At 42.8% G+C, this 25,930-nt stretch overlaps 1 protein-coding gene across 1 annotated transcript in view; it reads left to right on the top strand.

The window, feature by feature from the left end:
* TMA16 (translation machinery associated 16 homolog) overlaps positions 1 to 25,930 on the top strand; it is a 142,739-nt gene that overhangs the window by 74,110 nt on the left and 42,699 nt on the right. Inside the window, exon 3 of the mRNA XM_068269398.1 lies at positions 3,723 to 3,760. Coding sequence (XP_068125499.1) covers positions 3,723 to 3,760 — 38 coding nt within the window. The remainder of the gene's footprint in view (positions 1 to 3,722; positions 3,761 to 25,930) is intronic.

The raw sequence follows: 25,930 nt of genomic DNA, 5'->3' as shown, positions 1-25,930 counted from the left end.
CCCCTTAGCGCACCTAGGCTGCAAAAAAGTGTCACACATGTGGTACCGCCGTACTCAGGAGAAGTAGTATAATGTGTTTTGGGATGTATTTTTACACATACCAATGCTGGGTGGGAGAAATACCTCTGTAAATGACAATCTTTTGATTTTTTTTACACACAATTGTCCATTTACAGAGTTATTTTTCCCACCCAGCATGGGTATGTGTAAAAATACGCCCCAAAACACATTGTACTACTTCTCCCGAGTACGGCGATACCACGTTTGGCACTTTTTTGCACCCTAACTGCGCTAAGGGGCCCAAAGTCCAATGAGTACCTTTAGGATTTCACAGGTCATTTTGAGAAATTTCGTTTCAAGACTACTCCTCACGGTTTAGGGCCCCTAAAATGCCAGGACAGTATAGGAACCCCACAAATGACTCCATTTTAGAAAGAAGACACCCCTAGGTATTCTGTTAGTAGTACGGTGAGTTCATAGAAGATTTTATTTTTTGTCACAAGCGGAAATTGATTTTTATTGGTTTTTTTCACAAAGTGTCATTTTCCGCTAACTTGTGACAAAAAATAAAATCTTCTATGAACTCACCATACTCCTAACGGAATACCTTGGGGTGTCTTCCATCTAAAATGGGGTCATTTGTGGGGTTCCTGTACTGTCCTGGCATTTTAGGGGCCCTAAATCGTGAGGAGTAGTCTTGAAACGAAATTTCTCAAAATGACCTGTGAAATCCTAAAGGTACTCATTGGACTTTGGGCCCCTTAGCGCAGTTAGGGTGCAAAAAAGTGCCACACATGTGGTATCGCCGTACTCAGGAGAAGTAGTATAATGTGTTTTGGGGTGTATTTTTACACATACCCATGCTGGGTGGGAGAAATCTCTCTGTAAATAGACAATTGTGTGTAAAAAAAAATCAAACAATTGTCATTTGCAGAGATATTTCTCCCACCCAGCATGGGTATGTGTAAAAATACACCCCAAAACACATTATACTACTTCTCCTGAGTACGGCAATACCACATGTGGCACTTTTTTGCAGCCTAACTGCGCTAAGGGGCCCAAAGTCCAATGAGCACCTTTAGGCTTTACAGGGGTGCTTACAATTTAGCACCCCCAAAATGTCAGGACAGTAAACACACCCCACAAATGACCCCATTTTGGAAAGTAGACACTTCAAGGTATTAAGAGAGGAGCATAGTGAGTCCGTGGCAGGTTTCATTTTTTTTTTGTCGCAAGTTAGAAGAAATGGAAACTTTTTTTTTTTTTTTTTGTCAAAAAGTGTCATTTTCCGCTTACTTGTGACAAAAAATAATATCTTCTATGAACTCACTATGCCTCTCAGTGAATACTTTGGGATGTCTTCTTTCCAAAATGGGGTCATTTGGGGGGTATTTATACTATCCTGGAATTCTAGCCCCTCATGAAACATGACAGGTGGTCAGAAAAGGCAGAGATGCTGGAAAATGGGAAAATTCACTTTTTGCACCATAGTTTGTAAACGCTATAACTTTTACCCAAACCAATAAATATAGGCTGAATGGGTTTTTTTTTATCAAAAACATGTTTGTCCACATTTTTCGTGCTGCATATATACAGAAATTTTACTTTATTTGAAAAATGTCAGCACAGAAAGTTAAAAAAATCATTTTTTTGCCAAAATTCATGTCTTTTTTGATGAATACAGGATCTTCTCAAAAAATTAGCATATTGTGATAAAGTTCATTATTTTCTGTAATGTACTGATAAACATTAGACTTTCATATATTTTAGATTCATTGCACACAACTGAAGTAGTTCCAAGCCTTTTATTGTTTTAATATTGATGATTTTGGCATACAGCTCATGAAAACCCAAAATTCCTATCTCAAAAAATTAGCATATTTCATCCGACCAATAAAAGAAAAGTGTTTTTAAAACAAAAAAAGTCATCCTTCAAATAATTATGTTCAGTTATGCGCTCAATACTTGGTCGGGAATCCTTTTGCAGAAATGACTGCTTCAATGCGGCGTGGCATGGAGGCAATCAGCCTGTGGCACTGCTCAGGTGTTATGGAGGCCCAGGATGCTTCGATAGAAGCCTTAAGCTCATCCAGAGTGTTGGGTCTTGTGTCTCTCAACTTTCTCTTCACAATATCCCACAGATTCTCTATGGGGTTCAGGTCAGGAGAGTTGGCAGGCCAATTGAGCACAGTAATACCATGGTCAGTAAACCATTTACCAGTGGTTTTGGTACTGTGAGCAGGTGCCAGGTCATGCTGAAAAAGGAAATCTTCACCTCCATAAAGCTTTTCAGCAGATGGAAGCATAAACCCACTTTTGAACCAGAAACAGTGGCAGAGGCGCCTGACCTGGGCTACAGAGAAGCAGCACTGGACTGTTGCTCAGTGGTCCAAAGTACTTTTTTTGGATGAAAGCAACTTTTACATGTTATTCAGAAATCAAGGTGCCAGAGTCTGGAGGAAGGCTGGGGAGAGGGAAATGCCAAAATGCCTGAAGTCCAGTGTCAAGTACCCACAGTCAGTAATGGTCTGGGATGCCATGTCAGCTGCTGGGGTTGGTCCACTGTGTTTTATCAAGGGCAGGGTCAAAGCAGCTAGCCATCAGGAGATTTTGGAGCACTTCATGCTTCCATCTGCTGAAAAGCTTTATGGAGATGAAGATTTCATTTTTCAGCACGACCTGGCACCTGCTCACAGTGCCAAAACCACTGGTAAATGGTTTACTGACCATGGTATTACTGTGCTCAATTGGCCTGCCAACTCTCCTGACCTGAACCCCATAGATAATCTGTGGGATATTGTGAAGAGAAAGTTGAGAGACACAAGACCCAACACTCTGGATGAGCTTAAGGCTTCTATCGAAGCATCCTGGGCCTCCATAACACCTGAGCAGTGCCACAGGGTGATTGCCTCCATGCCATGCCGCATTGAAGCAGTCATTTCTGCAAAAGGATTCCCGACCAAGTATTGAAAGCATAACTGAACATAATTATTTGAAGATTGACTTTTTTTGTTTTAAAAACACTTTTCTTTTATTGGTCGGATGAAATATGCTAATTTTTTGAGATAGGAATTTGGGGTTTTCATGAGCTGTATGCCAAAATCATCAATATTAAAACAATAAAAGGCTTGGAACTACTTCAGTTGTGTGTAATGAATCTAAAATATATGAAAGTCTAATGTTTATCAGTACATTACAGAAAATAACGAACTTTATCACAATATGCTAATTTTTTGAGAAGATCCTGTATAATAAAAAGTAAAAATCGCATCAGCAATCAAATAGCACCAAAAGAAAGCTTTATTAGTGAGAAGAAAAGGAGCCAAAATTCATTTAGGTGGTAGGTTGTATGAGCGAGCAATAAACCGTGAAAGCTGCAGTGGTCTGAATGGAAAAAAAGTGGCCGGTCCTTAAGGGGTAGAAAGCCCTAGGTCCTCAAGTGGTTAATGTTTGTTGTCTTGTTCTTTCAAATGTATTTCTGCTATAACTGTATTGTTTTTAATTGCCCTGTTATTGTGTCCTTTACTAAGCCCCAGTTAGGAATAAATGTTAAAAATTGTGTGATCTAAAGAACAAGCGTGAGCATACAATGTAACATTTTAGAATGCCGTTTTCATGTTTTCCTTGTCATTTAAATGTAATACTGTACTTTGAATCTAAACTATTTTTGAAGCCAGGTACTGTAGTTATATATTTTGTTTTTCCTTTTCTTACCTTGTAAGGTTAAAGAATGAAAAAGCTTTAAAACTAAGCATAATTGGTAAGTAAGAGTTTCCACTGTTTATAATATTTTCTTCTAAATTATGTTACTACTTTCATAGGATTTCTAGGAAGTATACAGCATGGAGATGGACACATACGCACACCACACACACAGTCATCCGCATTCTCTAATCATGCCAGTTGCCTGATCTCTGTGCCGGTGCTTTGAACTTACATTGTTTATAAGGGAATGAGGATGGCTATCTCTCTATTCTTCTTCAGGTCTCCTTTTTAGGTGTACTTGAGTTCTGGATATCTTTGTTTTATATGAAAGGTATTTGTATCTTATCCAGTCCCTATAATAACCCCAAACCAGATACACTGTCAGACAGTGGGTCAGAAATGGGCAAACACACACAAACACAGTGTATAAAGTATGGATGTAAGCTGACAGCCACAGACTAGTGGCTTAAATAAATAAAAATGTGAGGGAAAAATTGGGTTAAAGGGGAACTTCAGCCTAAACAAACATACTGTCATTAAATTACGTTAGTTATGTTAATTAAAATAGATAGGTAATATAATATCTTACCCACCCTGTTTTAAAGGGACTCCGAGCAGTGCAGAAACTATGGAAAGAGGCATATCATTTTAAAGCTCTCTTTCTCCTCTTTCCAATGATATATAAACCACCGCCCTACGCCTTTTAGTTTTCGCTATTTTCACGATTGAATTTGCCGCGGCCGCGATTTCAATCTCGAAAATAGAGAAAACTAGAAGGCGTAGGGCGATGATTTAGGTGTCGCCAGAAAGAGGAGAAAGAGAGCTTTAAAATGATATCCATCTTTCCATAGTTACTTGTATTACACAGGACGACACTTTCCCCAGTGTCAGCAGCTCTATTCAGCAGTGAAAGTCGCCCTGTGTAATACAATAACCTGGATATCTGACGAAGGCGTGGAACGCCGAAACGCGTAATAACGCCACCAGCACACGTTTATCCCTTGGGGGAGCATCTAGGGTCACTTTCCATCCGACCCATCCAACTCCGATGGCCACGGCAGTTTGAAGTGCACCCACCAAGGAAGGATTGTAAGGCTGTTAAGCCTGTTTACATGCTTGTATCCACTTGCATCTAGTAAGTGAATTTTTATTTTGCGCAATTTGTTTTAATAAAGCGGTATTACACTATGGAGCGCTCCTCTCTCTCTCTATTTTTGTCTTTCTGATCAAGCCTTTCTGACAGCCAGGCTTTAAAGGAGCAGCTAAAGTGTGATCCTACTCAGCCACCCCTAGTCACCACCCTAGCAGCGCAAGATTTCACATCCTTTCTGGATTCTTAGCCTAATATGTGGGGATATGATCAATATGACATCAACAGTGTTGGTTGTTGAGGAATTAAAAAGTAACACATGCCAGTGTTTTGACAGTGTCTACTGCAATGATTTACATAATTTGTAATCAATATAATGTGTTGATTTGCATCTTATTCTGTCATCACCATTTCATCATCATTAAGAATCTTACTGTCAGTTTTCCAGCAACAGAGCAGCATCGCTTTTATCAGTATTAACGTTACCGTTAATGCAATAGCATGTACATCATTTCCACAGGCAGTTGTTGAATTGATATTTGCTAGTATACTATATGGCTGGCAATAGGTTGGTGAATTGTTAATATAGCCATAGACGTTTAGGTATTGTCATTGACGCATTTATTCAACCATCAACACCGAAAACACCCGTCACCTTGAATGAATGACAATAAGTCTATCCACCAAGATCTCTTCACACAAGCACTGGCTTTATGATTCGTCTGTAGTAATACCATGTGATACTAAATGGGACTTTTGCTGTTCATTACCACATACTCTCCCAGTGCATGTCAAATAAATGATACGCCTGCTGAAAGAATTGCGAGCCTGCCATTGACAGACAAATGGATTGTGGAAATGGCCACTTTAAAGCCCATGGTGGAATAGATTACCATGGCAGAAGTGGCCTGGCATTGCTCGTTGCTGTCAGGGTCCCCTCCATTCCTGGTCTATGCTTGTTTTCATATTCAACAGAATCCTCCAGTCGAATATGAAAACCATGTAGCTCTTCCTAGCGACTGTGGGCGAATTAGAACTGTGCAAGCACAAAGAAAGCAATGTGCTTGTTCACAAGCACTTTCTTTCACTGCACAGATGGAGCTCGAAACATTCACCTGCGCATTTCACAATAGCTCTGTGCCATTCAGAGGAAATTCCAAGTGGCACAAGAGCAATGGTGATAGAGAATGGGGGGGGACCCTGACAGCAATGAGCAGAGCCAGGCCAATTCAGTAAGGGTAATCTAGCCCATCATGACCCATATGCAATTCACTTTTTCTCCTAGGGGATAATTTTTCATTTCTTATTTAAAATAACTTTTCAGCACTTTGCAATTGAAAAGTTACCAAAAAGTAGATGAAAAAGTACTGTCAAAATTATTCAGAGTATTTTCTTAATTGCTGGTGGGTTAAAAGGCATTTTATTGACAAGTTTAAAAATCTCACCTAGGAGAAAACTCAGGTGAAAAAGTTACCATAATTGCAAATGGGCCCATGAGCTTTATTTTACAGATTTGACCCTGGTTCCAGGGTATTTTACAGGGAAACAGGAAGTTTGACCGCCACTATTGGCACCTATTAAAATATTGGTAAAGAGGAGCCCAATTGCCGCTCACTACCAGTATTTAATGGTGGTGTCCGAAAAATTTAGTTGCGGATTTCCACGTATTGGCGAGCGGACTACCAGTATTTAATGGTGGTGTCCGAAAAATTTAGTTGCGGATTTCCACGTATTGGCGAGCGGACTTTTAGGTTAGCAGTGGGGTGAGGAGGGGGGCAGGGCGGTTAAGGTTAGCCAATTGGGGGGTTAAGGTTAGCCAACGGTGGTATCCGGGAAAAAAGGTTAGCCGTGGGGGGTTTAAAGAGAACCAGAGAGCCTGTAAAAAAAAAGAAGTTATACATACCTGGGGCTTCCTCCAGCCCCGTAAGCGCTGATCGATCCCACGCCGCCGTCCAGCGCTGCCCGCAGCTATGAGAACCGGGACCCCGCTCTGCCGCCAGTCGGAGCCAGTCTAGTGTAGCAGAGGTGCGCTCTCTCTATCTGTGCAGCACTGTATGAAGAGATACGTAGAGCGCGCACTTATCCTGCGTAGCCCGGCTCCGATGACATCAGCGACGAAAGCCCGTTCTCGTAGTTGCGGGCAGCGCTGGACGGCGGCGTGGGATCGATCAGCGCGTATGGGGCTGGAGGAAGCCCCAGGTATGTATAACTTCTTTTCTTTACAGGATCTCTGGTTCCCTTTAAGTTTAAGCAATGGTAGTGGGAGGGTTCAGTATGGGAATAGGATTATGTTTGGCTGCAGTAAAATATCTATTTATTACCGATATTTTACTATCATTTTTTTCCGACTGTGGCAGTAGAATATCTGCAAATTTTCCTATTTTCTACTATCTGCGGCCAAATTTCCTGGCATTTAAGGTACCTAAAATTGTAGTTTATTCGCATTATGCAAATTCTCACCTGCATTCGATCTCTTCACGTAAGTTTGACCGAGTAATTAACTGAAAGTGAATGACATGTTGTTCTTACTGCCCATGGCTATGGATGTTCAATGAGATAAAAATCATTTGGCACTAGTCTACTTTAGGGGACTCAGCAGGAAACTTTCTAGGGAAAATTTTCTATCCGTATTGGTAATGTGAAAGCACCCTCTCTAACTGTTAGGTTTCTAATAAATGTTCTAACAAAATTTGCATTATCCATAATCAATCCAGAACTATTTGCATCTCACTGACCATGTCTACGTGTTACTAGTGCAGTTATGCCTTTACCATGCCCTGTGTTGATTGCTGAGACCTTGCATATTGTGGAACTCTGTAAGAAACTTGTTGTTGTGGAGATTTGTATTGGTGTCTATGTATCAATTAGACCCTGTTTTCAATAGTTTAAAAAATAATTTGTTTTAAGGTGTCTAGGTTATTAGCTTTCAGTACCCGATCTTGGTGGTGGGGCTGCCACCTGAAGCTGTCAGTCGCACTGATTTTCTGTTGAGGTTCTTCCCCTAAGGGCCCTTTTCCACTAGCAATCGCTAGCGTTCACGCTGAACGCTAGCGATTGCTGAATCGCAATTAGCGGCGATTCCCCGACGTTCGCGACCGCGATTTTGCTATGCTATGCACTGCATAGCAAAATCGCTGCAAATATCGCTCCGCCGCGCGTTCGCGTTCCCGACAAAAACGAATCGCGGTAGTGGAAATGACCTACCGCGATTCCTATGTAAAAAAGCAAACCGTAGCGATTGTAAAATCGCTAGCGGTTTGCGTTTTTGCGATTCAGCCAGCGCAAACGCGCTGGTGGAAAAGGGCCCTTAGCTTTTGGAATTTGGCTTCCACTGCAAGTCATGTAATTATGACAAGTTGATGTCATTATGACTAAATAAGATCGAGTTTGTTCATGTAGACTAAGCCAAATGGTGTCACATACATGCCTCAATTAACAGAAAATAATCCCATAATTCAAAATGACACAATTTATAGAGCATATAAACTAAAATTAATTAATTGCTGTTTGTCAACAAAATCCCCTAAAATAAGCCACCTTCTTTGATCTATTTATGATTCGACACACACAAGCAATAGAACACAGCAATACATGCATGCAGCTACATTTAAGTCGTCAGCAGGTGCTCGTCAGCCAATCAGGATGCACTGTCATACACCCTTTACCTGCCATACCACATCTAGCAGCCATTAGCATTCAGGTGGGAGGCTTCAGTTGGACGCAAATCACAAGATTGCGTCGCTAGCAGGACCGCCCCGTGCAGGCATTCCTCCCACAGGGGTCCCTCCCTAACCGCTCACCTGTCTGCCATGTCCTAGAGCTGAAAAAAAAACGTTTAAAAACACACGATTGGTTCGCACGATGGCCAGGGGCCGCGGACCTCTCTCACTGGCCAGTGAGAGAGGTCCGGGGCCCCTGGCCATCGTGCGAACCAATCGTGTGTTTTTAATCTATTTATGATAAAAGGCCTAGCATAGCATTATTATTGAGCCTGAAATTCTACTGAGCAAAACAAACTAAGGCCTTCTAAAACAGTGGTCCTCAAACTAAGGCCCGCGGGCCGAATGTGGCCCCCTGAGGCTTTTTTACTGGCCCCCACACACAAAATGTATAACTTATAGATGCGGTCAGCTACGTCTTTAAATATTGGTGGTCTGCATATAGAATAGCAGTGCTTGCACCACAAATCCACATGAAAGCCAGAAAGCAGTAATTCGCTGGTTTCCAATCAAATTCCACATCCGGTGACACTGCTGTCATATTGGACTGCAGGTTGTCACCTGAGTATGCTTCACTGTATGGCCCGCAAAGACAATTTTATGTATATTCCGGCCCCCCAGCAGTCTGAAGTATGTTGACCCGGCCCTCGACCCAAAACGTTTGGGGACCCCTGTTCTAAAAGATCAACTGCCTTCCATGAGTGATTTTAGAATATAATACATTATTATTATTGGTGAACCTATTACTTTAAAGCTTCAGCATTTTAAGTTATTAGATACATTTTCAGTGTTCTCCCCAGGCTAGTTTTGGTGAGCACCCACCCGACTGTCATCGGCACACCTCCTCATCCTCCTCCTATGCTGTAAGCAGAGTTGTGCAGAGAAGTGAAGGCCCTGCATTCTCTCATCCCGCCCTACCCAGCCGGCTACTTTTTCATGATACCCGGCTACTTTTTCATGCCACCCGGCTGGGGAAAAAAACCCTGGGGAGAACACTGCATTTTTATGTAAATGTTATGCAATTTTTTTAATATATGCAATTCAGTAAGCAAAAAAAAATATATACAGTGCTCCCCATAATTATTCATAACCATGGCAAATTCTTTTTTTGACGGGAAATTACATAGGTGTCTCCCAAAAGATAAGACGATGTACAAGAGGCAATTATTGTGGGAAAAAAACTCACAAACTGTCACAGTCTGTGGGAAAATGCAAAGTTCTATACCATTCCAAATAGTCCAAGCTGTTCTAAAGCAGCCTAATTACCCTTATTAATTGGGAACAGCAGCTCACTGCAGTTGGTTTGTGGACAGTCATGGTTAAGACAAAGGAGCTCAGTGGGGACCTGTGACTGCTCACAAGTCAGGAAAGGGCTACAAGGCCATTTCTAATTATTTTCAAGTTCCAAAGGCTACAGTGCAAAGTATTATTAAAAAATGCAAGATGGTCCACACTGTGGAAAATCTCAAAGGATGTGGTCGGATGCCAAAAGTGACACCTGTGCTGTCCAGGAGGATAGTGAGGGAGGTGAAAAATATTCCAAGGATCACCACCAAGGCCATCCTGGTGAATCTGGGCTTTGCTGGTGCCAATGTCTCGAAGCAGACAATCTAACGGACACTGCACACTGCTAGGTTCCACGGATGCAGACCAAGGAGGATGCCTCTTCTCCAGAAAAGGCACACAAAAGCTCCCTTGGCCTTTGCAAAAGCTCATCTTGCTAAATAAGACAACTTCTGGTCTTCTGTGTTATGGTCAAATGAAGCAAAAATGTAATTGTTTGGTCACAATCATGTTTCCTTCATTTGGCATAAAAAAAGAAGCCTTCAACTAGGCCTGAACAATTTTAAGAAAAGTTTGAATTGCACAATTTCTGTGAGAAATTACGATTTCGATTCACGATTTTTGATACACAATGATGGATCAGCACATCGATGGTGAGTATGTGTGGCCCCAGTATAGGTAGCCAAGTATAGATGCCCCCAGTATAGTTTAGCCAGCTTTAGGTCCCCCCCAGCACATGACACACCTGTCCCCCAGCACGACCACCTCAGCACATCTCCCCCCCCCCAGCCCATGACACACCTGTCCCCCAGCATGACTTCCCCCGACCCCCCCCCCCCCCCCCAGCACATGACACACCTGTCCCTCAGCACTGACCTTCTCCTTCAGCACAGGACCCCTCAGCAGCTGGTGCGTGATTGGCAGACTCTGCTAGCCTGAACAAGCATGTGGCTCCCTTGGCCCCCAAGGTGATTTGCAGCTCGGTATTGAGGAGGTGGACCGTGCTCTGCACATCTCTTCTTGCGGAAGGCTTTCCTCCCAGCGCCTTGAACACACACGGAGTGGGAGCTGCAGAGCATACTCGCCGGCATCACTTGACTAGCAGCACCGAATCACATGACCAGCAGCCTCTGTCCTTCAACTACAGGAGAGTGAAGGCGCCGCTCCTCTCTCAGGCGTAACTCTTCTCCCAGCTGCTTGAGCATGGCAACGCAGAGGGGGCCGGGAGCTGGAGAAGAGAAAGTACCAGCAACGGCATGGAAAACCGCCCACTTTGACAATCTCAATTCAAAGAGTGAAGGGTTGCCGACACTACAAAGTCTGTAGCCGTATCACTGGGTATGAGGATGGAGAGATGTTCTAAAGGCCACCTTATTATTGCAATAAATACTGCGTGCTCATAACTGATAAATGGAGTATACACATAGGATCAGCATCAGAAAAGAAAACAGTTGAGTCAGGCACTGCAGTGATTACTGTTTTAATGGTGTTCCGAATTGAAGTGAATCACCATAGTTGTATCAAAAATTGTAACATTCAATAGGTAGGTACAAAACATCATCATCAATGAAAAAATCGTCATGTGCAAACATCTTGTGCATTCAAACAGTTGCAAGAGGAGGATGTCCTACCATATCAAAAGGTGGCGGTGGTGGGTGCAGGGCAAAAACGGTAGCCTAACGGCCGTTTCGCACGGCGGTGCTTCTTCCGAGGCTGATCCACCGTGGATCAGCCTCGGAAGAAGCACCGCCGTGCGAAACGGCCGTTAGGCTACCGTTTTTGCCCTGCACCCACCACTGCCACCTTTTGCTATGGTAGGACATCCTCCTCTTGCAACTGTTTGAATGCACAAGATGTTTCACATGACGATTTTTTCATTGATGATGAGGTTTTGTACCTACCTATTGAATGTTACAATTTTTGATGCAACTATGGTGATTCACTTCAATTCGGAACACCATTAAAACAGTAATCACTGCAGTGCCTGACTCAACTGTTTTCTTTTCTGATGCTGATCCTTTGACTATCTCAAGGTTGTCTTGCTGTTGATCACGCTTTCAGTTTAAAAAACAAAAATCATTCTGCCCTACCCTCAAAACCCAAAGAACACCATCCCCACTGTCAAACATGGTGGGGTGGTGCTTAGGGGCACCACCCCTACATGGCTAATTCTTAGGGGGGGGGGGGGGTTCAGCCAATGGACTAGGGAACCTAATCAGAGTAAATGACACCATGAAAAATGAGCAATACATGAAGATTCTCGACAACGACATCAGGCAGTCTGCAGAGAAACGGGCCTTGGCCACCAGTGGACATTTCAGCATGGCAATAACCCAAAACACACAGCAAAAGTGGTGAAGAAATGACTAGCAGACAACAACATTAATGTTTTGGAGTGGCCCAGAGTCCTGACTTAAATCCAAATGAGAATCTGTGGAGGGAGCTAAAGATCAGGGTGATGGCAAGAGGACCCTCCAACCCGAAAGATTTGGAGCTCATTGATAAAAATGAATAGGCAAAAATACCTGCGGAGACCTGCAAAGAGCTGGTCTGCAATTATAGGCAGCATTTGAATGCTGTAATAGCCAATAAAGGCTTTTCTATTGATTGTTGAGAAGGGTATAAATAATATTGAACAGGTCACTTTTTGCTCAAATGTAAATAAAGCTGACCTCTGCCCAGCTTTTCATGATTTAGAGAAATATTTAATTTATTTTATTCAAGAATAGAACCCTATATACTACTGGTAAGGATAAAGCTATATTTCCTGTGCTCCATACATTGCACAGTCTTGAGCTCATCAATTATTGATAGTGGTTAAAACCTACAGAAGAAGAGATGTATATTTCTGTACATACGCTTTATCTATATAAAATCAATATATCACTATAAAATCAAAATGAATAGTGTTTTGTATTTTATTATCCAGGGGTACCAGTTAACCTATAAAATATTCTGTTTGTAGTTGGACTAAGAATCCGCTAATTCCGATTGATGGTTATAATGCCTTTTAGGCTGGTTCCTTTAAAGAGAACCTGTACTGAGTAAAAATATTTAAAATAAACACATGAGGTAACTTCAAATGAGCATTACATAGTTACCTTGCCATCAGTTCCTCTCAGAAGCTCACCATTTTCTTCTGACAATAATCCCTTCCAGTTCTGACAACATTTTGTCAGATCTGAAATATATCAGTTGCTGTCAGTAAAATATCAGTTGCTGTCAGTTATAGCTGAGAGGAAAACTGATGTACCAGGTAATGGCCATGTTTCCCTATGGCTCAAGTGTGCTATGTTACAGTTTAACTGTGTGCTGACCAGAAAGCTGTTATGGGTAATGGCCATTTTCAAAATGGAGGACGGAAAATTCCCTTGATCACAGTGAACAAACAGGACGCAGGAAAGGAGAAAGACACTAAGGAGTAGACTACATGGGAGGTAAGTATGACTTGTGTATGCTTATTTTGACTTTTCATTTTCAGTTCAGGTTTTCTTTAAGGCAGGGGTACCCACACTTTTTCGGCTCGCGAGCTACTTTAAAATTCGCAGAGGCCAGGAGATCTACCAACATTTCAAATACTGAGCTTAGCATTAATAATGCTGGTATATTACTATACAAGTCTTGTATAGTCATATAACAACATTATAAATGCTAAGTTTAGCATGGGACGACCACAAATTGCAATCTCATTGGCAGAGGATTTCCCCACACAGGCAATCTCATTGGCAGAGGATTTCCCCATACAGGCAATCTCATTGGCACAGGATTTCCCCACACAAGCAATCTCATTGGCAGATGATTTCCCCACACATGCAATCTCATTGGCAGATGATTTCTCACACATGCAATCTCATTGGCAGATGATTTCCCCACACATGCAATCTCATTGGCAGATGATTTCCCCACACATGCAATCTCATTGGCAGATGATTTCCCCACACATGCAATCTCATTGGCAGATGATTTCCCCACACATGCAATCTCATTGGCAGATTTCGCCACAAATGCAATCTCATTGGCAGATTTCCCCACAAATGCAATCTCATTGGCAGATTTCCCCACAAGTGCAATCTCATTGGCAGATTTCCCCACAAGTGCAATCTCATTGGCAGATTTCCCCACAAATGCAATCTCATTGGTAGATTTCCCCACAAGTGCAATCTAATTGGCAGATTTCCGCACAAGTGCAATCTCATTGGCAGATTTCCCCTCAAATACAATCTCATTGGCAGATTTCCCCACAAGTGCAATCTCATTGGCAGATTTCCCCACAAGTGCAATCTCATTGGCAGATTTCCATACAAGTGCAATCTCATTGGCAGATTTCCCCACAAGTGCAATCTCATTGGCAGATTTCCCCACAAGTGCAATCTCATTGGCAGATTTCCCCACAAATACAATCTCATTGGCAGATTTCCCCACAAGTGCAATCTCATTGGCAGATTTCCCCACAAGTGCAATCTCATTGGCAGATTTCCCCACAAATGCAATCTCATTGGCAGATTTCCCCACAAGTGCAATCTCATTGGCAGATTTCCCCACAAATACAATCTCATTGGCAGATTTCCCCACAAATGTACCCCCACACAGTGACATTAACCCCCCTCCCCACCCCAGCATATTTGGCAGCAATCCTTCCCTCAACTAGGGGTGCCCACATTAAGCGCAGTTAAACCCCCTGCCACCCCCATCCCTCCCTCCCCTCCCCCCGCATGGCTTCTATGAATAATAACTAAATCCCCTTCCCCCTGCAGCCCCACAGTAAACTAATTGGCCCCGACCTGCAGCGCGACCCGACCCGCACCATAATTCTTTTCCCCACCTTGGCAGCAATGTAATTCCTCCGCTCTCCAGTCTCCAGTCCAGTCCTTCCAAAGATGGATGCGGTGGTAGAAGCCCGCGGGACAAGGGGGAGGCGTGGCCACAACGCTTGACCATCACAGAGGAGGGAGAGAAGACGCTCACAATTGGCTCCTCTCCCCCTCCAGCCACGCCTCTCCCATCAGCGCTGCTCAATTGGCTCCTCTCCCCCTCCAGCCACGCCTCTCTCATCAGCGCTGCTTCGCTCGGAAGCAGATTTTGACAGCCGCAGCACGACACAGAGAACGCGTGGCTATATTTAACAAGACGCGGCCGAGAGGCCGCGATCTACCAAATAGGCGGTCGCGATCTACCGGTAGATCGCGATCGACCTATTGAGCACCCCTGCTTTAAGGAGTTGATAATCATTTTAAGGCAGATATCGATAAGATATTTTACTACAGGTTCTGCCACGAGGAAGTAGCAAATATGAAATCTGTTTTTAATATAACTTCACATGTCTGCTCTGGGGTTTATGGTCAAAATATAGGACAATTCATGTTTTTCATTATAGATATTTGGAAAATGGCATTCAAAGAGCGGGAAAAGGAAGTTTGGACTAGGAAGCAAGTATAACACTTTCTACAGATAATGTAGATTGCAAAAACTTGCAAATTTATTCTAGCCTTTCTCACCTGTAGCTCAACCTGTGATAGTTCTTACTAGAGTTCAATTTTAACAATTTGAAAGATCTGTCTATCAGTGTGCTCTGAGAGCCATACATGCTATTTACACAAGTAAAATCTGCTATAGAGAGTAAAGCACACACACACGCCACAGTATTGTTAGCCTCTTTGACATTGGCTTAGGTGTTACATCGTGAATGTTCTGCTACTCGATTCAGCAAACAGTACTGTCATATTAGGGCTGCTGTCAACTTTTGACCGTTTCTGATGCTTTTCTGTAGAAGTTTTTAGTGCTGGGAGCTGGGTTGTTTCTACCAAGAGGCAAGGTGAGCAGTATGGTGTGTGGCAGCACATTCCAAGCTTGTCACTTTTAGCTGCTATTATGTGCATCAAAGAGACAGCCTGGTAGTGTAAATTAGCATGTTTGTGCTGATTCCTTTTAATCAGCATGGAACAGCAGTTGCTGGGATCAAGATTGTGCAGAATCAAGAGTCAGGTTAGCTCTTCATTGCTGCCCCAGGCAGTGCAGCGATTAGTAACACTCGCTTGGAAATAGTAGAGATTGGCTTTTTCCTCTGTTAATGCAGAGACTCGTGTCCTTCACATTGACAAACTAATTGCAAACTGAAATGATGTAGAAGTAGTCCAAGCTGGGTAACGTGCAGAATGATTGTAGGCTTACAAACTTCAGGTTTAGCCACAACGTTTTTGTGCTATTTGGCCTTTTTTTTAATATTTTTATGTAAAGACATTTTAAGCAGCAGAACAATATTAATAGTAGTACAGCAGTAGCGCTGTATTGTTTTGTATGGAATTAAATATGCTAAATGCTACTTTTTGTAGGTAAATTACGATATAGCGGAATCCTAAACTGTTTAAAGTGGATCTAATTTCAGAACTTCAGAACCTCTCTGCTCTAAAAGATTAGGCACAGCAGGATAACCTTTAGGGGGAAAAAAATCTCCTTGACAAATTATGGATATCCTAAAAAAATCTGAATTTTTAACTGGAATAGAATTCAGGGACAACAGAAAGGGTTCAGCCTCTGTAATTTTCCAGTACAGGCAGAGCTTCTTCAGTGATGTGAGTCACAGCTACTGGTATTGCTAATTGCACTCTGATGTAGCTAAAAAAACACACAGCTCAATGCATTGGATTTTTACAGCATTTATATATGTAATGAAAACTTTTCAGTGTGTGTTGTGCAAGAGTTCAGGTCCGCTTTAAGGCCTCTTGCACACTGCAACCGATTCCGATTCAGATTCCGCTTTTTAATCAGTTTTTACATCCGATTCAGATTCCGATTTGCAGTGTGCAAGGAGCAAACTGCAAATCTGAATCTGAATCGGAAGTAAAAACCGATTAAAAAGCGGAATCTGAATCTGAATTGCTTGCAGTGTGCAAGAGGCCTAAGGAAGTGTTTTAGTTTTTAGGTCATCTTTTTAATTTCTATTATTTTTTTTCAAGTTGAGAGTTGGTAAAAGAAATCAAATCAATGCACCATAGCAAAGTAAGCAGTCAAAAATGTAATTAAACTTGCTGAATGGGATTGTGTGCTGAGAATATTGAAGCTCTAGAGCAGAAACAGACTCTTTAACCACTTAAGGACCGGGGCTGTTCACTGTGATCTGTGCTGCGTGGGCTCTCCAGCCAGCAGCACAGATCGTGTTAAAGGCAGGGTGATCAGACTCCCCCCCCCCCCCCCCCCTTTTTCCCCACTATGGGGATGACCTTCTGGGGGGGTCTGATCGCCGCCACCGCTCCGTGTGGCCGAGCGGGGGGGGGCTCCTCAAAGCGATTCCTCCCTACCTCTCCCTCCATGGGCGGCTTCAGCCTATCACACGGCAGCGATCCCCGGCCGATCAATCGCAGCAGCGCCGTATTGATGTTAACAGCGGGGGTTTATTCCCTGCGTGTTTACAATTAGCCTGCACGCCGCGATCGGAGGCTCGCAGGCTATTCACGTAGACACCCTCCGTGAACTGACATGGAACGGCCGAGCGGCCGTTTCCATGTAAAACCACAAACGACCAGCCGCCGCCTATCAGCGTTAGCTGGTCGTTAAGTGGTTAAAGGGAACCAGAGATGAACGTTACACATACAAAACACATATCAATCGATTGCTTGTAAAGAGAAAATTCTCTTACTGCTATTTTCGCCGCTCTGCTGTGCTGTAAAAAGTGTTTTTTTTTCCATTTTTTTGGCCGGGAGAAATCCAAGATGGCCACCGGCTCATACCCTCCTCCTTCCGGGTCATAAGCTTTTCTTATAGCTCTTGTCTAGGCTTGCTGCGCTTCTGTACTGCTCAGCGCACAAGCCTAGTTTGGGAGACTCATGCACAGTGCTTGCAGACCTACTGCCCATGCGCGGGCTCGCTCTGGAGCGCCAGTGACGTCATCCTCCCTGTGCAGCCGAACCCGACCTGGATTTATCCGACCTGGGCTGGAACGAGCAGCAGCAGGTGAACAATCATCATTTCAGGTAATCTTGGCCGCTCTAACAAACACCATCATTACCACCATACTATCTATAATAGGAATCAGCAGCATTCCTAGGCAGCAAATCCTCCCTTCTCATCACAGCCCTCCGTGATGCTAGAAGGATACATAGAGGGAAGGCAGAGCCAGGAGGAGGGGGGGGCTTGAAATGACTTCACGGCAGACTGACTCAGCTATAATGATTCCAGGTCAAACCTAGACTGAAGGCTCAGTCAGGGATTCTTATCAGATCTGATAACAGACAAATTAAGCAGAGAAGAATGAAACAGAGAGCAGGGTAGGTGTTCACTGTCATTTTCCCACTGATAAATGTAATAAAATACATGAGGGTGCTTCGTCTCTGGTTCTCTTTAACCACTTGACCACTGAGGGGTTTTCACCCCTGTAGGACCGGAGCAATTTTCACCTGTGAGCGCTCCTCCCATTCTTTCGCCAATAACTTAATCACCACTAATCACAACAAAATGATCTATAGCTTGTTTTTTTTTTACCACCAATTAGGCTTTTTTGGGAGGTACATTATGCTAAGAATTATTTTATTCTAAATGCATTTTCATTGGAATAATAGGAGAAAAAATGGAAAACATTTATTATTTCTCAATTTTTGGCTGTACTAGTTTTAAAATAAAATGTTCTACTGTGGATAAAACCTGCACATTTTATTTGCCCATTTCTCACGGTTATTGCAGCCTTTAAAGAGGAACTGTAACGACAAAACGGCCCCTGGGGGGTACTCACCTCGGGTGGGGGAAGCCTCAGGATCCTAATGAGGCTTCCCACGCCGTCCTGCGTCCCTCGGGGGTCTCGCTGTAGCCCTCCGTACAGCCGTGACACAATATTTACCTTCCTGGCTCCTGCGCAGGCGCTCTGATGGCTGTCGGCGCCGAAGTAGGCGGAAATACCTGATCGCCGTCGGATCTGCTCTACTGCGCAGGCGCAAGTTTCCGGCGCCTGCGCAGTAGAGCGGACCCGACGGAGATCGGGTATTTCCGTCTATTTCCGTGCCGAAAGTCGCCACAGCGCCCCCGCTGGAGCCAGCAAAGGTAAATATTGAAGCTACAGTCGGCTCTGTCGCCGGCTGTTCGGAGGGCTGCAGCGAGACCCCCGTGGGACAGAGGACGGCGTGGGAAGCCTCATTAGGATCCGGAGGCTTCCCCCACCCGAGGTGAGTACCCCCCAGGGGAGGTTTTTGTTGTTACAGAGTCTCTTTAAAATATAACCCATATGTAAACTCTAAAGAATTCTCTCTTGCAAAAGAGCCCAGCATCCTGAAATTTGGTTTGTCCCATGTCTGCACCCATTAGGGATTGCCTGAGATGGTTGAGAAGACAAGTCAGCACTTATGCAAAAGGAAACTTTGGAGGGAACCAATAAGCCATAACCTTATAATAATCGGAACATTTGTATAGTGCTTTTCTCCTGTTGGACCCACCCTGCAGTGTTGGGAAGTCTTGCCCAAGGACTTCTTACTGAATAGGTACTAAGCCTAGCCAGGGTTTTAAACGTTCTACTGTGGATAAAACCCACACGTTATTTGCCCATTTGTCCTGGTTATTGCAACCTTTAAAATATTTTCCTAGTACAATGTATGGCGCCAATATTTTATTTCGAAATAAAGGTGCATTTTTTTCAGTTGTGCGGCCATCATGAATTACAAGCCCATAATTTAAAAAATAACAGTAATATACCCTCTTGACAAACATATTTAAAATGTTTAGCCCCTAAGGTAACTATTTATGATTTATTTTTTTTAATACAAAAAAAATAAATGTTTTAGTACTATGGGTGAGTGTGGGGGGGGGGGAAGCAGTTAATTTAAATGTTAGTGTTAGTATTTTTATTAAATGTATTTATGTGTAATTTTACTATTTGGTCACAAGATGTCCTCGTGCATTATTTATTATTATATACGTAGGTATGTATGTAAGTGAATAGGAAGTAATGCGTGGCACTGTAACTACGGAAGATACAGTGATGCAGGCATCTCATAGATGCCGCATTCATTGTCACGGGGACTTAGATTCATGAATGAGAACTGCGTTCCCATTCATTGATCTCCCTGCTAACGGGTGGCGATGAGTGCATGAGCGGGAGCAAGCGGCAGCCGCCTGCCACTGAAGACCAATATTTACGGCTCTGGGACTTCAAGTGAAGTTTTTCCAGGCCGTGATTATACTGTGCCTGGTGCAGTAAGTGGTTAAATCCTGTGCATTGTGCATCTCTCACAATCTTTCCCTGGCTTTTACAAGTTGCTTTCTAAATAGTACACAGTTTAAAACTGCAGTAAGAAATCATTCAGAAATTGACTCTAGCCAGTAATACTAGGAGTCATTGCTTTCCTGGGAGGTTTACCATTATTTCATGTTATTGTCAGCTTTTCACTAACCGGTGTTCTTGAACATTTTCCTTAAGGCAATCCACATTACATTATTTCTGGTGTTATGCTTCTATCATGCTTCCATGCTTAACAGGATTGTAATATGTATTTATTATTCTCACTACTAAAATATATATGTCATAGAAAGAAGAGAAAATTGAGAATGTGCCATGATACTCGGCAAGAGACATACTAACGGCAGATAGCTGAAGTGGCTGACATTGGGAGATCCTATTTCAGGCTGGAAAAGCACTGAGCACTGATTGCTTCACATAAAACAGGCAATAAGCACAAGATTCATAGTAGCGGGACCTACCATGCTACACTAGAATACAGGCTGTGGAGTGGCCTCAGAGACAGCTTAACACATAGTAGCAGGGCGTAAGACGCGGGCAAGATCAACATCACTAAATGGCATAACCAAGTATCTGGCATTTGTGTACAGGAACAGCTGCATTTCTTTCCTTCCAGAGGAAGATACATTTTCTTAACAGAGGATAAGCTCTGTTAGAACCTCATTTCTCCATCAGGAGTATTATAAGGATTTTAGATCAACTCCCAACCCTATGGTAACATTGGTATTAAACCATATGTAAACTCTAAAGAATTCTCTCTTGCAAAAGAGCCCAGCATCCTGAAATTTGGTTTGTCCCATGTCTGCACCCATCAGGGATTGCCTGAGATGGTTGAAGACAAGTCAGAACTTATGCAAAAGGAAACTTTGGAGGGAACCAAAAAAGCCATAACCTTGTAATAATTCGAACATTTGTATAGTACTTTTCTCCTGTTGGACTTAAGTCTAAGTGCTCAAGAGCTGCAGCAACTAAGCTTAGTGCAACCTTAGTTGGGGGGGCCACCCTGCAGTTTTAGGAAGTCTTGCCCAATGACTTCTTACTGAATAGGTACTGACACTAGCCAGGATTCAAACACTGGTCTCCCATGTCAAAGGCAGAGCCCTTAACCTGCCACTCATAAAGGATGGTTAAGGAACGGCCACTCCCCCCCCCCCCATGAAGAGATGTACTAGTCGGAGGTTCAGAGCATATGTATGTGTATGTTTTAAAACATTTTTTTTTTTTTTTTTTTATCAAGGTAGTCCTTGAAAGGGAAACCGAGGTAAGAGGGATATGGAGGCTGGCATGTTTGTTTCCTTTTAAATTATGCACATTGTCTCGCTGACCTGCTGATCCTCTGCCTCTAGTACTTTAAAGGGATACTGTAGGGGGGTCGGGGGAAAATGAGTTGAACTTACCCGGGGCTTCTAATGGTCCCCCGCAGGCATCCTGTGCCCACGCAGCCGCTCACCGATGCTCCGGCCCCGCCTCCGGTTCACTTCTGTAATTTCAGACTTTAAAGTCAGAAAACCCCTGTGCCTACGTTGCCGTGTCCTCGCTTCCCCTGATGTCACCAGGAGCGTACTGCCCAGGCACAGACCATACTGGGCTTGTGCTATACACTCATGGTGACATCAGCGGGAACGAGGACACGGCAACGCAGGCGCAGGGGTTTACTGACTTTAAAGTCGGAAATTCCAGAAGTGAGCCAGAGGCGGGGCCAGAGCATTGGTGAGTGGCTGCGCGGGCGCAGTATGTCTGCGGGGGACCATTACAAGCCACGGGTAAGTTCAACTCATTTTCCCCCGACCCCCCTACAGTATTCCTTTAAGCTATAGACCCTGAACAAGCATGCAGATCAGATGTCTATGACAATCTGACAAGATTAGCTGCATGCTTTTTTTCAGGAGTGCGGGTCAGATACTACTGACCAGAAAGAATAGCAGCACTGCCAGGCAACTGGCATTGTTTAAAAATATGGCAGCTTTCATAGATCTCACACCCTGGGTTCCTTTTAAAGCAAACCTGTAGTGTGAAAACTCCTTTTAGGTTTGAAACTTACGTTTGTAGAGGGAAGGCTCAGGATAGCTTAGAGCCTTTCCATTCTTCTGTCCGGACCAGTGTTCCAGTGCTATCCTCCAGTCTAGCTAGCTATTTATTTACTGTATTTATAAAGCGCCAACATATTACGCAGCGCTGGCCAAAGAGCTCTGAATTATTCGGGGCCTTCATTCCATTTCTGTTCACCCATGTAGCTATTCGGCTGAAGACTTCTTCAGAACTATTTGCATCCCACGAGTAATTCCAAGGACAGTGTTGGCACAACAGGCCAGACAGAGGAATGGGGATGCTCCTTACTTCTCCTAACTAAGGAAAACTGAAGTGAGAAATTTATGGAGGCTGACATACAGTGATGTGAAAAACTATTTGCCCCCTTCCTTCTTATTCTTTTGCATGTTTGTCACACTTAAATGTTTCTGCTCATCAAAAACCGTTAACTATTTGTCAAAGATAACATAATTGAACACAAAATGCAGTTTTAATTTAGGTTTTTATTATTTAGTGAGAAAAAAACCTCCAAATCTACATGGCCCTGTGTGAAAAAGTGATTGCCCCCCCCCCCCCTTGTTAAAAAATAACTTAACTGTGGTTTATCACACCTGAGTTCAATTTCTGTAGTCACCCCCAGGCCTGATTACTGCCACACCTGTTTCAATCAAGAAATCACTTAAATAGGAGCTATCTGACACAGAGAAGTAGACCAAAAGCACCTCAAAAGCTAGACATCATGCCAAGATCCAAAGAAATTCAGGAACAAATGAGAACAAAAGTAATTGAGATCTATCAGTCTGGTAAAGGTTATAAAGCCATTTCTAAAGCTTTGGGACTCCAGCGAACCACAGTGAGAGCCATTGTCCACAAATGGCAAAAACATGGAACAGTGATGAACCTTCCCAGGAGTGGCCGGCCGACCAAAATTACCCCAAGAGCGCAGAGAAAACTCATCCGAGAGGCCACAAAAGACCCCAGGACAACATCTAAAGAACTGCAGGCCTCACTTGCCTCAATTAAGGTCAGTGTTCACGACTCCACCATAAGAAAGAGACTGGGCAAAAACGGCCTGCATGGCAGATATACAAGGCGCAAACCACTTTTATGCAAAAAGAACATTAAGGCTCGTCTCAATTTTGCTAAAAAAACATCTCAATGATTGCCAAGACTTTTGGGAAAATACCTTGTGGACCGACGAGACAAAAGTTGAACTTTTTGGAAGGTGCGTGTCCCGTTACATCTGGCGTAGAAGTAACACAGCATTTCAGCAAAAGAACATCATACCAACAGTAAAATATGGTGGTGGTAGTGTGATGGTCTGGGGTTGTTTTGCTGCTTCAGGACCTGGAAGGCTTGCTGTGATAGATGGAACCATGAATTCTACTGTCTACCAAAAAATCCTGAAGGTGAATGTCCAGCCATCTGTTTGTCAACTCAAGCTGAAGCGATCTTTGGTGCTGCAGCAGGACAATGACCCAAAAAACACACCAGCAAATCCACCTCTGAATGGCTGAAGAAAAACAAAATGAAGACTTTGGAGTGGCCTAGTCAAAGTCCTGACCTGAATCCTATTGAGATGTTGTGGCATGACCTTAAAAAGGCAGTTCATGCTAGAAAACCCTCAAATAAAGCTGAATTACAACAATTCTTCAAAGATGAGTGGGCCAAAATTCCTCCAGAGCGCTGTAAAAGACTCGTTGCAAGTTATCGCAAATGCTTGATTTCGGTTATTGCTGCTAAGGGTGGCTCAACCAGTTATTAGGTTCAGGGGGCAATTTCTTTTTCATACAGGGCCATGTAGGTTTTGAGGTTTTTTTTCTCACTAAATAATAAAAAACCATGATTTAAAACTGCATTTTGTGTTCAATTATGTTATCTTTGACTAATAGTTAACAGTTTTTGATGAGCAGAAACATTTAAGTGTGACAAACCTGGAAACGAATAAGAAATCAGGAAGGGGGCAAAAAGTTTTTCACATCACTGTATTTATTTCCTTTTATGCAATGCCAGTGGCCTGGCAGTCATGCTGGTCTATTAGGATGCAGTAGTGTCTGAGTAATGCCAGAAACAAGCATGAAGCTAATCTTTCAGATGTGGCAATAATGTCAGAAACACCTGATCTGCTGCATGCTTGTTCAGGGTAGGGTTTATGGCTAAAAATATTAGAGGTAGAGTATTAGCAGGATAGCCAGGCAACTGGTATTGCTTAAAAGGAAATACATTTGGTAGCCTCCATATATCCCTCTTGCTTCAGTTGCCCTTTACGTTTCTCTCAGTAAACCTGAGAGTTTTCACATACTTTTTATTGCTACTGTATGTCTATGTATGTATCATGATACATATTGAATAGTATTTTCTGTAAATCCAATACATTTAATTTCGCTTCAAAAATGCTGTTTCAGTTTGCATTACATATATTAAAAGAAAGTGGCTACTTAAATAAAAAAGCTAAACTACTAATGCAGAAAAATCTTAAAGTGGACAATGAACTCTTGCAAAGGACAGAAGTGTTTAGCTTGTCTAATTTCCCTCTCATCTGTGTCTAATCACAAGTTTTAATTTGATCTATCCCTTGTCACTTGACTGCCACAGCAGATAAACTCATTTCAAAACACAGGATGTTAACAATATGTCTGCTTCCATTAAAGGAGGAAGTAGAAACACTGGAGATTTATTTTAGGAGTTGTAACAAAGAAATGTTTTTCATTAAAGGTAGTAATGCTGTTGCATATCTTTTAGGACAGAGAGGTCCGCTTTAAGAAATGGTCCCCATATATTTTTATATGACTGTATAATTATTTGTAACAAAGTAAGTCCAGAAACTCTGACATCGCTGACACTTGGGGTAAAAAATTTTTAGTTTACACTATACTGTATATTAAATTAATCACTTGTAACTTGTCTATATAAACTATTTGATTATAGCCATGTTAGTGCACTTGTAAAATCTAAAGATTACTTGAGCCCTATACGTGACACTCTGTATCAGCGCTTACAGCACTTTCTTGAAAGAGTAGCTTTCAGAAGTACAATCTCCCTTTGGCAGATCGTGAGATACTGACTCAAGTTTCAATCTTTTATGTAATATAAGAACACATTCTGCCTCTTGATGCAAGGATGTAGGAGAGAGAAATCGGAAAGAGCTTGCTGTGTTAGAAATTTAAAGGGAGAAAGGTAGAGGGAGTTTGACGTTGTTATCCTTGCCAATAGTTCCATTGGTAATGTTACCGTAATGGGTCATCATTATTTCCAGCCTGGGCATAGTCCTGCAGATTTTTCATTCATTGCAGGAATGGAACATCTTTGAACACGGGAAGATAATCTTGTTCAGTACAAGACAGAGTGTACTCACTTTTGATCTTTTTAAAATCAACGTCTTGAAAAAATGAGCAGTGAGAAGTAGGTACTTATTGCATGCAGAGCAGGTAGATGAGCGGTACAAATTGCTTTTAGAACTACACTGCTCTGGTTGTGGAGAAGAATTAAATACTTTATTACATACTGAGCAGGAATAGGATGAGATGGTTTAGCTGAAATCCTGGCCTCAAATCGTAAATTTCTCAGCAGCAGATGAAAAAGGTGTGGCTATGGGCAGGATGTGGCTTTGTGTTAAGGTGACCATCAATGATACATTTCCAGACGATTGATTGTCCCATTAGATCATAATGATTGATTAGAAATTATCATTTGGGCTCACTAACATATGAAAAACTGTTAGCCAATCTGCTCTGATGGAAATAATCTGAAGACAGATTGATTCAATTAGCCATTTCTGCCGATGGGAAATGAGCCTCACAACCGCAGCTGCTACAGCCGCAGGGACGCACTAGTCACGTCCCTGCAGTTTGGGGGGCTATGCACGTGATTGACAAAAGTCCCCGGAGC

The sequence above is a fragment of the Hyperolius riggenbachi genome, chromosome 1 (genome assembly GCF_040937935.1).
Source record: "Hyperolius riggenbachi isolate aHypRig1 chromosome 1, aHypRig1.pri, whole genome shotgun sequence".
NCBI lineage: Eukaryota > Metazoa > Chordata > Amphibia > Anura > Hyperoliidae > Hyperolius > Hyperolius riggenbachi.
This window is presented reverse-complemented; position numbering and strand designations above follow the sequence as displayed.